The 16,930-nt window shown below is 31.7% G+C and overlaps 1 protein-coding gene across 1 annotated transcript in view; it reads right to left on the minus strand.

The window, feature by feature from the left end:
* Positions 1-16,864, minus strand: part of LOC139511118 (calcitonin gene-related peptide type 1 receptor-like) — a 29,186-nt gene extending 12,322 nt beyond the window's left edge. The window contains exons 1-6 of the mRNA XM_071297691.1: positions 16,432-16,864; positions 12,136-12,233; positions 9,983-10,074; positions 9,077-9,227; positions 7,518-7,668; positions 2,078-2,138 (exon numbers count right to left, since the gene is read on the minus strand). Coding sequence (XP_071153792.1) covers positions 2,078-2,138; positions 7,518-7,668; positions 9,077-9,227; positions 9,983-10,074; positions 12,136-12,233; positions 16,432-16,864 — 986 coding nt within the window. The remainder of the gene's footprint in view (positions 1-2,077; positions 2,139-7,517; positions 7,669-9,076; positions 9,228-9,982; positions 10,075-12,135; positions 12,234-16,431) is intronic.
* Positions 16,865-16,930: the final 66 nt, after the last annotated feature.

Raw genomic sequence — 16,930 nt, forward strand, 5'->3', positions numbered from 1 at the left:
ACAGGAAAATTGCTCCAACTGAGTTATGATGAACAACGACTGCACTCGACACTTCATCAGTCTAAACTCAGTTTTTCGAAAAACCTAGGATTTTCTTATCCCAGGCATAGATTACCTTAGCCGTATTTGGCACAACTTTTTGGAATTCTAGATCCTCAATGCTCTTCAACTTTGTAATTGTTTGGCTTTATAAATATTTTGATATGAGCGTCACTGATGAGTCTTGTGTAGACGAAACGCGCGTCTGGCGTACTAAATTTTAATCCTGGTACCTTTGATAACTAATTAGATCTTTATATATCATAAAAGCCGTCTAATCTGTTATTAAACCCATTTATCCTAATCCAGTTGGGACATTCAAACTGAGTATGAATTCGTATAGCGGGCGCTGAATGCGAAGAAAGTGGCGCTTATGTTATCAACGCAACATGTCACGCTCCTTTTGGGATGTGATGTCCTCGGTTTGTTTGTTTGTTATCTTGATTTGTCTTCTTCATATATGAATGAGATTTGAACATTGATAAATTACTGTTGCTTATATCTACATCCTCGTTGATGGTTCCCAATCCTACCACATATACCAATTACTGTTGCTTATATCTACATCCTCGTTGATGGTTCCCAATCCTACCACATATACCAATTACTGTTGCTTATATCTACATCCTCGTTGATGGTTCCCAATTCTACCACATATACCAATAAATTACTGTTGCTTATATCTACATCCTCGTTGATGGTTCCCAATCCTACCACAATTTTATAATTCATCGGGTAACATCGTAGTACAAGGTTAGGAAAGCAAACACATATAATTGGTTACCGCAAAAGAGAAAAAACAGAACTATCGAAGGTCGAATATTTTTGTTTAGGGGGTCAGCTGAATCACGATTCCAAGTGCAGGATTTTTTAGCTGTGTTCAAGACCCATTAGTGGCATTCGGGGGTTTTCTGCCATTTGGTAGAGTTGTCTTCTTGACACATTCCTCTTTTCCAACGGCAATTTTATTACTTGAAGAGGTTTCACCTTTTCCGTTGACACTTTGATATAATTTTAGGATATGGAAACTCACAAACAAAACATTTGAATCATGCCAATCACACAACACAGGATACGGAACTAATAGTCAACCAGCAGAGGTATGGACATTGAAACTTACGGACAACTCAGTATATCTCATCGACGCTCTACGTTTTTTTCAATAACATTAAAAATTCAAAGAAGTTGACTTTAATTAACGGAATATTAACGTAATAAAAGTAAGCATGCATCGTTTTCTCTCCAGAAAACATAATGATGCTACAGTCATTGTATTTGGTTTTTTTTTATCAATTGTTGCAATTGTTACTGTTATTTTTGTGTTTTGTATTTGAGATAGTCGTTAATAAAATGCCTTATATAATGGGAGGAGCTTAACATCGGTTTACGTTCATGTACTTGTTTCTCGTCAATAATATCGCCAGCGGTTGTCGATAATTCCTTAATTTTTTATGCATAATTATTATATTTCTATAAAAAAACGTAAAATAACAAAAAAACTGAACTCCAAGAAAAACTCAAAATTGCAAAATCTAAAGCTCAAACGCATCTAACGAATGGAAACAACTGTCATATTCCTGACATGGTACAGGCATTTGCTTATGTAATAATGGTGGCATACACCTTGTTTTATAGCTAGCTTAACCTCTCACTTGTATGCCAGTCGCATAGAATTCAAATATATTGACAACAATGGATGAGAAAATCTAACAGGCATAATAAGTAAAAATGTCAAATATAAGGGTACAGCAGTCGGCATGGTGTTTTAATCTTAATCACTATAAAACAAACAAATATGTGAACAAAGAAAAACAAAATCACAAATAAACAAAGCACATAATCAAAAATAAAAGACAAGAATACAAATATTGACTTTAGCACAATAACGGGATGCATTAGTACCACGTCACACCAAAATGATAATACCACAAATGGACTATGGGCGATTAATATTATATACTTCTTTGTAATCTCCTTACAAATAAATTGACCAGAATATAAATAACGTCATACCGATACAAACATTATATGTACATACTTGTTATCTGCTATTTGTAATCTTATGATCAGGTAAGCTATAACAGGTGTCAATGCCCCGCCTGAAATTATGAATTTTGAATGACATTGAATATAAATAATATTATAGTAACAATTTATATATTTTGCTTCATAGTTTTATTGAGATAAGTTCCACCGGGATAGACAACACTGCATTATGGTTTTATTTGCTTTCCCTTTTAGTATATGGTCTTTATTTACCAATAGTCAATAGTATTTAGCCTTTTAAGAATTGTGTGTTTCCATTCCATGTTCAATTGATGTTTCAAAACTAGCTATTTTTTAACATCATTTTTGATTGCTAATACCATAATATCAAGTTTGGAAAAAAATCCACCATTCTATTGATTATGTATCCTGGTGTTGATTCAATGTTAAATATATGGCAATTTTATAAAAAAAAGAAACACAAAAAAAAACCAATCCATAGTATTTCCCCCTTGTACTCTCATATTTTCCAATACGGTGCTTGATAAATTGAGGATTATTGCATGCAGTGCTAGCAATGATTTCCTTAAAACAAGTTTATAAATCTAAATATTGGTGTATACAAATATAAATATGAACCAATTCAAGTACACATTCTAACTCTATGACTCAGCACGAGGTGTTTTGAGGGATTTAAAGGTTGTTTATGACTTTATAACACATCATATTAAACAAGTGAGTAATCTATGATTAAAAGTTTGAAACAAAGATCTCTGTATTAAAGTCTTTGGATTTTCTACAAAAATGTTGGTTTCCACAGAATCCTCTTTTTCTATTAAATGCAATGAAACAATGAAGAACAAAACTATACGAAGTTTAAACTTGGTATATGTTCAAACTGGACCATTTATATTATTTATCATCTTTGTTGCTTGATACTAATGATGTTTTAAAATTTTCGTATTTCACATGGCTACAGAAGGAGTCATAAACCTTAATAATGGAAAAGACCGACAGTAAAATAATTTATTAGATCAAATGCATCCTCATTTGATTCCAGAAAAAAAGATGAGTTGCACGTCATTCCAAAGTGTAATAAACCTCATCATTTCTGTTATAATTTCTGTTCGAATATTGAATGCAGACATTTTATTGAACTTATAAATATCGATTGTTCTTTATGGCATATACTAATTATTGGAATATGAATAATAGATGATAATGTTTTTTTATTAATAACAATAACACTTCTTTTTGCATGGTATATTATTTAAATGTTTTGTTTTCTTTAAAGACATGAATTTATGTGCGGTATACGGAATGAATTAGAAAGAAATTATAAAAGTTGTACAGCTACTCACTGGGGTAAAGCTGATGACCGTAACTGCATTCACGGTCATCCCAAGATGTCGGATGAAAAATTAGGTCAGTTTCTGTATTGTCTGTTAAAGTGTTTCTAAATCATTTTCTTTACAAATCATACATTGAAACGATGTAAATTTATAAAAGAATTACTCGGAAATCACTAATTACTTCTGAGAAATGTGCATGAAACGGGAAATTCGATTTGAAAAAATCGCCAAGATGACCGTAAATCACAATCGAGATGACCGTAACAGAATCAGCGATTCATAACAAGGCTGACCGTAACTGCTTTTAAGATGACCGTAATTTGTAAATGATGACCGTAACTTTTAAAGGATGACCCTCAATTCTAAGAAATATCCGTATTTATATAACTATCTTTTTGTATCAAATGATTAATCGTGTTGGTATACACATATTAATATGAGAGTTTTATCCTATAGGTAGAAGAAAATAAGACGTGCTTCAAATGCAAAGATTACCATATGTATCTTTTTTACAGTAGAGGGTTTAATTTTTAAAATGAATTTGCCAAAAGACATGCAAATGAACAGGAAGAGAAAACATGCTACAAAAGCGCGATAAAATGACACCTTATAACTTGAGCATAATGAAAAAAATGCGGTGCACAGCCTTCAACTGCTCGACAAAAGATTTTTTTTTGTTTCTGGGATTCCTTTTAATGACATATAATAAATACACATTTTTAAAAATGCCAAAAAATTGCATGTACACCCATTGATAGTATATCGTCTTTCATTTTGTCGTGCAAATAAAATAACAGAAATATTTTGAAAATATCATTCGAATAAACTAGTGAAGGTGAGCTCCAGCAAAGTAGATCCTTAAAATAGTATTGTACGAAAAGCGTATCACAAGGCGGAACGTCATGTTCATGCTCACAATCGTAGAAATGGAAGCCATTGCCAATTTGTAGGGATGACGCTCTGCCAATTTTGCTCTTGAAAACAGCCACATAACACCATTACGATCGATCGTTATATGTCAGTTATATTTTAAAAGACAAATGTATCTACTAGCTAATGAGCATTAGTAAATGATCTTGTCTGCATTGATTCAACTTAAAAATATTGTCTGTTCGGATGTCAGATGGAATTTTTGAAAATTCTTAAGCATTTAAAAAAATTCTAACTAAATATTTCGTGGAAGGGCAGACTAAACATTTTCAGTGGTTGAAGATTATAAACCCTAGTTATCACACACAAGAAAATCATATTTTTTCGAAGATATCCATTTTCATCATCAAAATTAAAAGACTTGTCAAGTACTTAGAAAAAATAGCTATTCGAACACACCTACTCTGTTTTTGTGATTCATTAGATAGGTATCTCACTTGACCCATATATTTCATCTTTTCGTACTGTCATTTTTTTACGTTATAAAGTCAACCTGTAGCTTTGATATATAATAATGATAGATTCTGAAGCGAGATGCTATATAAAATACTCTTGCTTTGTACGTTTTAAAGACAAAATATACACCCCAAACATGCCCTAACATAAAAAGGTGCACTCGATTTTTCTCTTTTCGATACAATCGTTACCTGTTTTGGGGAATTTTTTCTTGATTCACATAATGGAAGGGCAGACACGAAAATTTCTGAACTAAAAGATTGATATGTTCTCCGTCCGTGATAAAAAAAAATTCGGAGGTTATGCATTTTCTACATCCAACTTATAGATACTATAATATATAAAAAAGAAGATGTGGTATTATTGCCAATGAGACAACTAATCTTTCCAGAAAAGACCAAAATGACACAAACATTAACAACTATATAGGTAACCGTAAGGCCTTCAACAATGAGCAAAGCCCATACCGCATAGTCAGCTATAAAAGGCCCCGATAAGAACCATGTCGTCGACTTGATATCTTATTGTTTTGCATTACTATGTAATAGATACATTGAAAACTTATGCAAATGGTGTTTTTAAAATAAGAAAATTGTCGTTTTATTTGTTTCTATTAACTTTTTAAAATTTTGTTACTATATCAAACATTACAGTTAACATTTATCGCTTTCTCGATAAACACAGAGCTTCGATTCTTTTGTTCTATTTCAAAAGTGTTTCTGCCTGCATATATCAAGACAAATTAAGATTTTAATCTGCTTCCTCTGGAACCATACACATGGGCTCGATTACCAAATATTCGTATGTATTATTAATGTTTTTAATGCTCCATTTATTGGCATTATGTTTTTCTGGTCTGTGGGTACGTTCGTCCCTTCGTCTGTTTGTTTGTCCGTTTGTCCAGCTTCAAGTTAAATAAAATTGAAACTTAGTACACATTTTCCCTATGGTATGATCTTTTTAATTCTAATGCCAAATTACAGTTTAATCCCATTTTCATAGTCCACTAAACATAGAAAATGATAGTGTAGATGAGGCATCTGTGTACCATGGACACATTCATGTTTCTTCAAATTTTTGTCGTATCGCTGTCAATTTGTGTTAAAATTTGAACGTCGATATCAATAAATATTTCATTGTTTACGAGAAATATGCAATTTAATATCATTGTTATAAATCCTAAATATGGAAATTTATGACACATATTTATATCCGCTAACCGAGCCCCTATTGAGATCGACAAACTCAACAAAAAAGCTTTGAATACAATACGGATATTTCTTAGAATTGATGGTCATCCTATAAAAGTTACGGTCGTCCTATATAAATTACAGTCAGTCTTTACACATTACGGTCATCCTTTACAAGTTACGGTCATCTTTTTTACCAATCACGGTCATCCTTGTTTTATGTTACGGTCATCTTGAAAATATTTTGATTATGATTTACGGTCATCTTAACAATTTTTTCAAATCGAATTTCCCGTTTCATGCACATTTCTCGGAAGTAATTAGTGATTTTCGAGTGATTCTTTTATAAATTTACATCGTTTCAATGTATAATTTGTAAAGAAAATGATATAGAAACACTTTAACAGACAATACAGAAACTGACCTAATTTTTCATCCGACATCTTGGGATGACCGTGAATGCAGTTACGGTCATCAGCTTTACCCCAGTGAGCTACTGTCGTTAACAGGTTTGATGGTCAATATATAAGCTAATTGCACGAGTTTTTAGTTATCGAGGACTTGATAGTGACCACACAAACACACGCAATATATATATGTAGACGTTAATTTTGTTCTTCCCAAAATAATTGTATTCAAATTTTCATATAGTATGTATCTATATTATTTAAATGTGTTGTATTTATTTTGTAAAATATTTTTATACAGAACCTGACATTGTTCAAGATTCTGTCATGGAGTGTATCTTCTGTTGTTTTGATGGACTTTATTATTGTAGCTTAAATGACTTTTAAGCCAGATACATATTGTATTAACGAAATGATATCTGAGATGGTCACTGTGCCGTTCTTTATCCATCCATACTTGTGTTTGTTCCATTGTATTTAGAAAGCAAAGGATAATGTTGAAGTGTAGATAATTGCATGTGCTCAATTATGTACACATATGTTAAAAAAAAGATTGAGCTATTTAGCACATAAATACTTTATGTTTGGTTAAACAAAGAGCATTTAAACATAAAACCCAATCGCAAAGTTTTATTGAAAATCGTTGTTAAAAAAATTATAAGACATTAAAAACATTCGAACGTCAATTTATCAGGATTTTTAAGGTACCTTAATTATAGATAGCAAAACAACTAGAACATGAATCTTTGTCTATAAATATATATTTGCATTTTTGCTTTCTGGATTACAGCAGAACAATGTCGATGATGCAGACTATACGATCTAAATACCAAGGTGGTATAGTTCAAGTTCAAGTGCAAGTTCTTTATTATAAACTCTCAGACACATATAGTGTTACAAGAGGAATTCAGTACATGTATTCAAATGTAAATGTCAGCTACAGTATACAAATGCGTATCATTAAAGCAATTATGAGCAATATACAAGACTTTACCAGCCAGACTAAACGATTTGAATTGTTACCATCGTCGTAAAGAATAAATATCTTTTAGTGAAAAACGGGTGTATACTTTCAGAAATAAAAGAGTACGAAATGTTCACTAAGGTCTTTTAAATTATTAGATAAAACAAAGTATAAGCTAATAGTTATTACTCACCCCAGCCAACGATGTAATACCAAGCGAGATTTGTTGGTACTTTAAAAGCATGTAACACCAGTTTGTGTAAGTAATACCCTTCACAAAACATCCAGAAATAGTTACTTGAATTAGCATATCTGTTAAATGTGTATAAAACACGACAAATTATCTGTAAAAATATGAAGATTTTTTTCTCAAAAATTTTGTGCAACACATGCTTTCGGATTACCCGCCAACAAGTACAGGTTAACGTTTATTGACAATTTTGCGCCTGTTCTAAGTCAAGAGCCTCTGGCCTTTGTTAGTCTTGTAAGATTTTTAATTTTAGTTTCTTGTGTATAATTCGGAGTTTAGTATGACGTCCATTATTAATGAACTAGTACACATATTTGTTTGGTGGCCAGCTGAAGGACGCCTCAGTCCAGATGCGGGAGTTTCTCGCTACATAGAAGACCCATTGGTGGCCTTTGGCTGTTGTCTGCTCTTTGGTCGGGTTGTTGTCGCTTTGACACATTCCCCATTTCCATTCTCAATTTTATTCTAAAGCCAAAAATATAAATAGTGGAGAGCATTTAAATTCAAAGGGTCTAAATACAACGACCAACACCGTCTATTGCCACCTTTGTCGCAATTAAAGCATACATAAGCTGTATTTGGTAAAACCATTCGGAATGTATGGTCCTCAATGCTCTTTAACTTCTCAATTTATTTTGTCTTTTTATATTTTTAAATCGAGCGTCACTGAGTCTTTTGAAGACAAAGCACGCGTATCGCTTCAAAATTTAAATTCTTGTATCTATGATGCGTTTATTTTTAAAATACAATAATCATGATTTCGAAATTAAACGCATATTTTAATTTAACTTTATTGGAATATAAAGCCGTAGAACATGTATGAACGCAAAAGCATTGTTTCAAAACATAAAATTTATTTGCACAAGGATTAAAAGAGCGACTATGATTCACAATTAGTACAGTTGCAGTATGAATAATTTTAAATATTCAATATCGAAGCATTGGCTACTGTGTTGGTTTCCTCAGTGACTGAACGTCCAGAACCATTTGAGCGTATGATATGATTTCCATGCAAAGACCACCTGATACGTGTTTAACCTTCTCTAAGTACAGTCAAGTTCATGTATTCGGAAAGCCGAAAATATAAATGTTGAATAGCTAATATTCAAACTGTTTTTCGAGTGCTCTCATACTTTAATAGAAAAGGAAACTGACATGGGCAACCATTTTATTTGAACGTATTATTTATTTTAGCAATTATAATGTTACACTTAAAAATGCAAAACAAATAACTACTTTATTTTACCATGTACATCTATGATACTAATTGTGTCAGTCCTCAAATCTTAGACATTTCCGTTTGTGGTTGTCACATATATTAACAAATTAAAAAAAATCTATTGGTTATTAAATATAATTATTTTTTTTAACTTTCGTTGATGTCTTCAAGTAAGTCGGCTAATAACAATTAGACAGGCATTTACTGTATTGCAACCTGTACGTAATTGCGAATAAAAGCCTAGTTTATCATTGATATAAATTAATTTAAAATAATAAATTACTGTATTCTGCTGCATTCTAGTCTTTGATGGTGGATTGTCCAGACGATCGTTGTATATAAATATGTCCCAGATCAATGTTGTTACACAAGTCAGGATGAAAGATAAAAATAAACAAAGATGAAGACGAATTCTATTCTGAGTTCTCAACTGTCTGTAATATAAACAGAATACTAGTATAGCAGGTGTAAAAATTTTAACCTGCAGTCGATACACATGGTTTTAACCTGTGTCTGGATATGTTAGTCAATGCATAAGTCTCATTATGACGTTGGCAGATTGTTCTGAATCTTTGCCTGCATCTTAATACATCTGTACTGAAGTGGTTTAATGTGAATGACCATTCAATCCGATTTAATTATCAATAAACTGTAGTTTTCTTTACACTAGTATTGTACCTACTACAATCACAGATCATATTCAATCTATTTTGTTAATATCTATATGATGTGGGAATTACGCCAATGATACAAAAACCAAGCGACACATTTTTTTTAATTAAAACCCATTTAGAAGTCATCATTAAAACAACAATGTCTCTCAGATCAAATATCATGTCACTATAGTAACATTGTCATTTTTAATACATTGAACACTGACGTTGGATTTCCCCATTGTATCCTGTATGTAAGAGATCCAAACCTTAGACATACAAATGTGAGAAATGCTGGTATGAGAAAAAAATTAAATCACAAAAACACTGAACTCCGTGGAAATGCAAAACGGAGAGTCCCTAATCAAATGGTCAAATCAAAAGCTCAAACGCATCGAACGAATGGACAACAACTGTCATATTCGTGACTTGGTACAGGCATTTTCTTATGTAGAAAATGGTGGATAAAGAGTAGAATAAAACTGATTCTAAATGATAGTTTTCCCGAATGTTTCATGTACATAAGAGATACAAACCTTAGACATATAAATGTAAGAGATGCTGGTATAAGTAGAATCAAACTGATGCTACAACAAATAACACCTACATACACCATAGTCTTGTAGATCTAGAATAAAACAAAAAGGTTATAAACGTTTGTTTTTATATATTCTAGTTTACAAATTCACTTCACTTTGTTTTAACCACCAAGTTCGACTGGGGAATAGAAATATTATCACTTTGGTTTTCTTCACACCAGCAGTAAAGGGGGCATCCGTTCTGCTTTGGGGTTGTACAAGTACGCAGTCATGTCTGGTCAGGATGGGGACGTTACAAATGATGCCTCATGTAAAGAGGGTGGAAGCTCTTTGAACGTGTAATAACCATTGCGCAACTCAAGGCAAAGTTTCTGTTTCCATACAAAACAATGGAAAGTCCATACACGTTCTAAGCATGCATGAAATACTTGCCACTGAACGTTTAGCAACCAACAATAAATCAATCACTTCTTTTTTTCTATGGAATGTTTTCACTTTAGCCTTAAGTTACAAAATTTCTATTCCTTATGTTGTTTCCCTTTCTTAATTTTGGTGTTTCGTCAAGAACTTTTGTGCATTTTATTGTGTGAATCATTAGTTGTAATTCAATGATTTTGTTATGCATGCTTTTAATTTGTAAAAAAAAATAAAAATAAACACGTCGATTATTGCTTGTATAACCTCTTTCTTTTCTAATCCAATAATAGTATAATTCTAAAACGCCCTCATCTACGTTCATTTTTTTTAATTTTGTTTATATCATAACAAGAAAGAGAAATGAGAAGGACGACCATTCTTTTATAATCTTTACCAAGGAAATGAGGGGTTCATTAATTTAAATTTCCCCAAGTCATAATTTCACTCTTTAAAACTTAAAAGAATATATTTCGAAAAGAAAAATATGAAGTAAAACATCTAATGAAAAGCAAGGAATAAACAGATGTTCCAGACCATATGAGTATTTGGACCGTACGCGTACGGTCCGGACCGTATACGTATACTCGTACGGTCCGACCATACGCGTACGGTCGGACCGTATGAGTATACGCGTACGGTCCAGCTGAGCAGACATGTTTTGGGATCATATGGGTTAAATTTAAACAAACATTTATCAAAATCTTTATTTTTAGTTATACAAATTGTTATTATTACAAATAGATGAATAAAGTGAATAAGCGAACAATTGACATTCAATATTTGTTTAATTGTATATCTGAATCCTATTTTGTTACTCTGGACCAAGGTGACACTTGCTACAAATGTACCACAAGGAACGTCATATTTTCTTTTACATTAACAAGTTACATGATTTGTTCATGCATGTTCCTTGGCTTTTTTTGTAAAGTTCCTAACTTGATATTCTATAACAATTGTCTCCCCACATTATGTTTACTTCCGATAACTTCAATTTCAATGAGCATACTGGGCTGCATGCAGTTAACGAATTACTGACATGCTAAATACAGGAGATTAACAGATTAAATAAGCGTGATTATTTTAAATAGTTAAAATATTAAGTTTTTATTTCCATTACTATTGAACTTTTTATATTAATTTGAGACATAAGTTCTGTTGATCTGTTATATACATTTGTATCTAATAAACTTGACTAACTTCTTAATGTTAATCAGACCGTACGCGTACGGTCCGACCGTATGCGTATTTTGAAAAAGTACGCATACGGTCCAGACCGTACGCGTACGGTCCAAATACTCATACGGTCTGGAACACAGATACATAAATAAAGGCAACAGTAGCATTCCGCTGTTCGAACGTCATAAATCGATTGAGAGAAAACAAATCAGGGACACAAACTAAAATCAAGGAAAACACATAAGAATATAAAAGGATACGTGCTTTTGTTGCTGTTTTGATCTTTGTTGGATGTAGTATCAATTAACTAAACACTAGATTGGATTTAAATAATTCATACCAATACATACACTAAGATTTTATAAATATACAGTATGTCAAGTATCAAACTCGCAAAAAATATTGATAATCCAAACAATATGCTATCAATAATCTGTTTCATTTAGACATATTTTAGATAGATACGTAGGATTTAATTTTAAAATTCCATTTTAGTAATATATAGTTATCAAAGATATCAGGCTAAGATATTCTCGAATGTTGTCAATATGAAATACCCTAAGATTAAGACATGGCGTATAGTCCGTCCATTCCCTGTTAGAAACTGGATCCCTCCACCATGTGCCATTCTTTGTACATTTCTTCGTACCGTAATCTGAAACAATCAACGTTTTTATTAAATTTCGGTTTTAAATCTTTTATAGAAATATTGTAAATAAAGGCAACAGTAGTATACCGCTGTTCAAAACTCATAAATCCATGGACAAAAAACAAAATCGGGGTGACAAACTAAAGCTGAGGGAAACGCATTAAATATAAGAGGAGAACAACGACACAACATTAAAATGTAACACACACACACACACACAGAAACGGACTAAGCATTAGACAAAATCATTTGAGAATAACAAATATAACATCAAAACCAAATACATGAATTTGGGATAGATAAGTACCGTGACACGTCTTATAGTAATGTGAATTCACACTAAAAAATAAGAGAAAACAAACGACACAACGGAAATACAACGTTAAAATGTAACACACACAGAAACGAACTTAGATATAACAATGGCCATATTCCTGACTTGGTACAGGACATTTGTAAAGGCAAAAATGGTGGGTTGAGCCTGGTTTTGTGGCATGCCAAACCTCCCTCTTTTATGGCCATGTGAAATATAACATTAAAATTACAACACAACATTACAGGACTACAATAAAAATAAATAGGAGAACACAATTGACAAAGAAACACACGAAAAATAGCTAACAAAAATTGAATTCTTAGGTTAAGACTTTTGAATTATGTGGAAACTGTATCTTTCTGGTAATTCGCAAGAATAGCGACAAAATCCTGTTAAGACTGATAGACAAAGAAAGTTAGTCGTCAAAATAATAAAAAGAAGGAGAATTTTTCCAAACATCTTTTTCCTTAAGTTCTCATTGATAACACGTCATATGGCGCTGTCGTTTAAGATGATATCTAAAGAAAATATATTATACAAAACAAAAGTGAGCTGCCTATCTGTAAATACTTAAATATAACAAACGGAGCAATAATAACTGAAGTTCTTCTCTCATGCATCTCTCTCTTCCTACAAAAAATTTTAATTTTTTCTTTCTTTATTTATGATGTTAAAATTATGGTGGTCTACTTGGCCTTCATGTTTTATGAGGTTTCTTATTCTGATAGATGTGAGACTTATACACAAACAAACATGATTGTTTAATTCAGTGTACAAAAAGAAGGTATACTCACCTTTTAAATCATAGAACATGCAGTGAAGAATTAATTAATAATAAATCTTATTCGTCAATGAAAATTAATTGTGTTTTGAAAATAACGGAATTTGGAGTTATGTATCTTGTGGTAATTAAAATTCAGTGCACACTGTCTTCAGTATAAACCAACCAAGTAAAAGTCTTAACACAATCTTTAACGATTTCACCTTGCATCTTTCAATTCCAATCTTACCAAATATAAAAAAGAATATAAATCCAGTTTTCACAAATCATACCGAGTATGAATCAAATCTTGCCATTCGTAACGAGTATGAATCAAAACCAAGTGGTTCATTACTTACAAAGTATGAAACCAATCTTACAAAATATGAAACCATCCATCATAAATTTTACCAAGTATGAAACAGACCATCATCAATCATACCAAGTATAGTTTAGTTTAAACATATGTTATTGTTCAAAATGACAAAAGGATCAGACACAAGTTTTACAACTTAATAACGTCTTCTAACAAGTATGAAGCCAACCATCATCAATCTTACCAAGTATGAAACTAATCTGAACAAGTATAAAACTAATTATTATCAATCTTACCTAGAACAAAACCAATCAAATGCCGTCTTGTTTTCTCACTTGTATGACAGCCTCATCAAATTCCATTATATTGACAACGATGTTTGAACAAAACAAACAGACATAAAAAGTAAAATGTCAAAAATAGAGGTACATTATATTTAATATGTATATATATAAAGTAAGATATGTGTACCTTTGCAACGTCAGACTTAAGTAGACAGTAAAATCATCTTATATCATCAACTGTCTTCAAAAGTACAGATATATTATTATACCTAAATGACAGTTATTTACTTGCACGATTTTTTCAACAGTTAGTCAATGCGCCGATCTTATCTATCCTTAAGCAGAACAAAATGTAAAAAATTGACCTATTCATAGAAGATAGGTTTTATAATTCAATATATAATAACAGATGATAAAATGATTTTCTTGAGGAGTCATAAAGAATAAAGATACAAATAGAAATCAGTTCAAATAACAATCTATGGTATACCGAAGAAAGGTCTCGAATTGCATCGCAGAAAAAAAAAATCAATTCTTTTAATGAATGCATTACTATAGAAAGAACGGTACATTATACTTTTATTGTACTACTAAACAGTAATGAGAAAACAAGATGATAGATTAGTACACAATAGCATCGTAATACATTGCTTACTCAATTGTAGTCAACTGCGTACAAATGGTCTAGATTATAAAATTAGTTGTTGTTATTATCAGCTGACTTCCAAAAATTCAAAAGTACTTAAGCATGATTAAGATATATTAAATTGATACACACGTATTCGGAAAACTTGCATTTAAACTCAATAATCTTTACTGTTCAGACACAAAGCAAACATCGTTTAGACACGGTTAACAGAAATCACCTGCTGTGAAGTTAGAAAATCATATTCTAATATGACCATAGGCAGATCAACCAGGAGCGGTATCGTTAACGATTCTACAGTGAATATGTTTGCCATCCTTATCCCACCATGGAAGTCAATAAAATACGTGTATACTAGTAATCGTCTTGAAAAGAATTATTACCTCTTCTGTACATCGTAAAAATATTCCCCAACAAGTCAAGATGAAAAACAGCAATACCGATGCCGTTTCTATGATATATTGATTGTTTCTTTTGAATTCATGAACCTCATATTCTTTCCCATAACAAAGTTTTTATGAATAGAGCGTTAAAAATGTATCTCTTTATAAAAGTTTCGACAAAAACCTAAAACCTTATCTATCAACATGTCCGATTATCAAAAATCAACCAGACATAAAGCAAATGTTAATCTGAAACAATTACGGAACATTCAATCTGGTAATAGTTTCTTCTTTTTTATTCAAATGCTTACTTTTATGTTTTATCAATAACATGTAAATATATCTGGAAGGATTGAACCTTGGAGCTTTACTGCTGACAAATAAGCCTCTCACTATTTTACATGTTCATTCCCTACAAGTTTATACATGTGAACATCAATTGTATGTTGACTTACCAATTAAATGTGTGTGTTAGAACTGTTTAATGTAAAAATACATTCTGAGGCAAATAGTTATATTAAGGTAGATGTAAAAACAATCGGTCTATAGATTTTTAATGGAAAATGCAATCATGTAAATATGTAACTAGGAAAATTATGTTTTTTGTTTATTACAAATGTAATATAAGATATTTTTAGTTCATTATTCGTGCAAGTCAACCATTCAAGGGTTCAAACATGGAACAGAAATGGTCTATCTTTTATAAAGGAATGCATGTACAGCCAATTTGCCTATTTTGGTTTGCTTTCTTAAGCCAGATTCTTGTTACCCCATTTTTCTTTTATCTTTTTTTTTTATAGTTCACAAGAAGACATATCTTCTCATATTTCATTTTGAAATTATATCATTTATTTTCTTTATTTTCACACGAAATTGGGTTTTCAATTAAATTTTTAACAAACTCTGACAATCAAGCACAATCGATTACATGAAAAGAATCCCGGGACATATTCTTTTGAATACATTTTTGAATGGATCAACTTAATTTTGGCAAAGAAATATCACACTTTATCGTTTCTAATTTAGACCCCTGTCTACGTTAGCCAATTTTTCATACACGATGAAAGCATATGGTGTTATTAACTCTGTTATCGCATGTTACAAACGTACCATATAGAGAGTATGAACCATTTTAGAAAGCTGTGCAGATGGTCTACCACAGCGACTGTTCAACTTTAATAACCTTTTCAGAGAACTTTTTAACAATGTTTTGCATATACTGTTTTCCCCTTTAATATACAAATGCAGTAAATCCGAAAACTTAAAACAAGGATGCTCCGCTGGTACCTATCGTTAAAGCCTTAAGAACCAAAAGTCGATAATATGTCATAAAAGAGGATAGCAGAACGACGGAGTTTTCAGGACCATGACAAATGAAACAAATCCATAGTACCTCAACCATGTCAACCGTGTGTAATAAGGTAAAAAGTGGATTTTTTTTACCACAAATCTTGTATGTAATAGAACAATGCTACTAAAATCTTAAATTTACAACATACCTGATGAAAATCCATACTGAACAAAATTAGGACATCGAATAGCAGCAATACTTCCAGCATTTGCTTCCGAAACACATCCAAATCCATCCCATGTTTTGGGACATGGCAAGGTGAACAGAGGTTTGTGTTTTAATTGTCTTTCTGATACTTGCGAATTGCAACATTCAACAGCCGACCGACAACAACTTTTCCATCTCTCACAATTTGTTCCATCTAAATATTTACAAACTTCTAACGTAGCTTTATTATTTGAAACATCTGGAATTAATCCAAAGTCATTATCTTTGGAAATAAGTAACGGATACGATTTATTCCTGTTTGGAGTAAGATGAGCCGAATCTTGGAAGAGGTATGAAAAACATAAAGAACATGTCCACAATTTAAATATACTTGCATTGAAATATCCAAAAGTGTCACGACAGATATTCTCCATAATACTTAGGTTTTATTTTAATTTCAATTCTTTTATATTCCTGAATGTCTCGTTGAAAAAAAATTC

The sequence above is a fragment of the Mytilus edulis genome, chromosome 2, assembly GCF_963676685.1.
Source record: "Mytilus edulis chromosome 2, xbMytEdul2.2, whole genome shotgun sequence".
Taxonomy (NCBI): domain Eukaryota; kingdom Metazoa; phylum Mollusca; class Bivalvia; order Mytilida; family Mytilidae; genus Mytilus; species Mytilus edulis.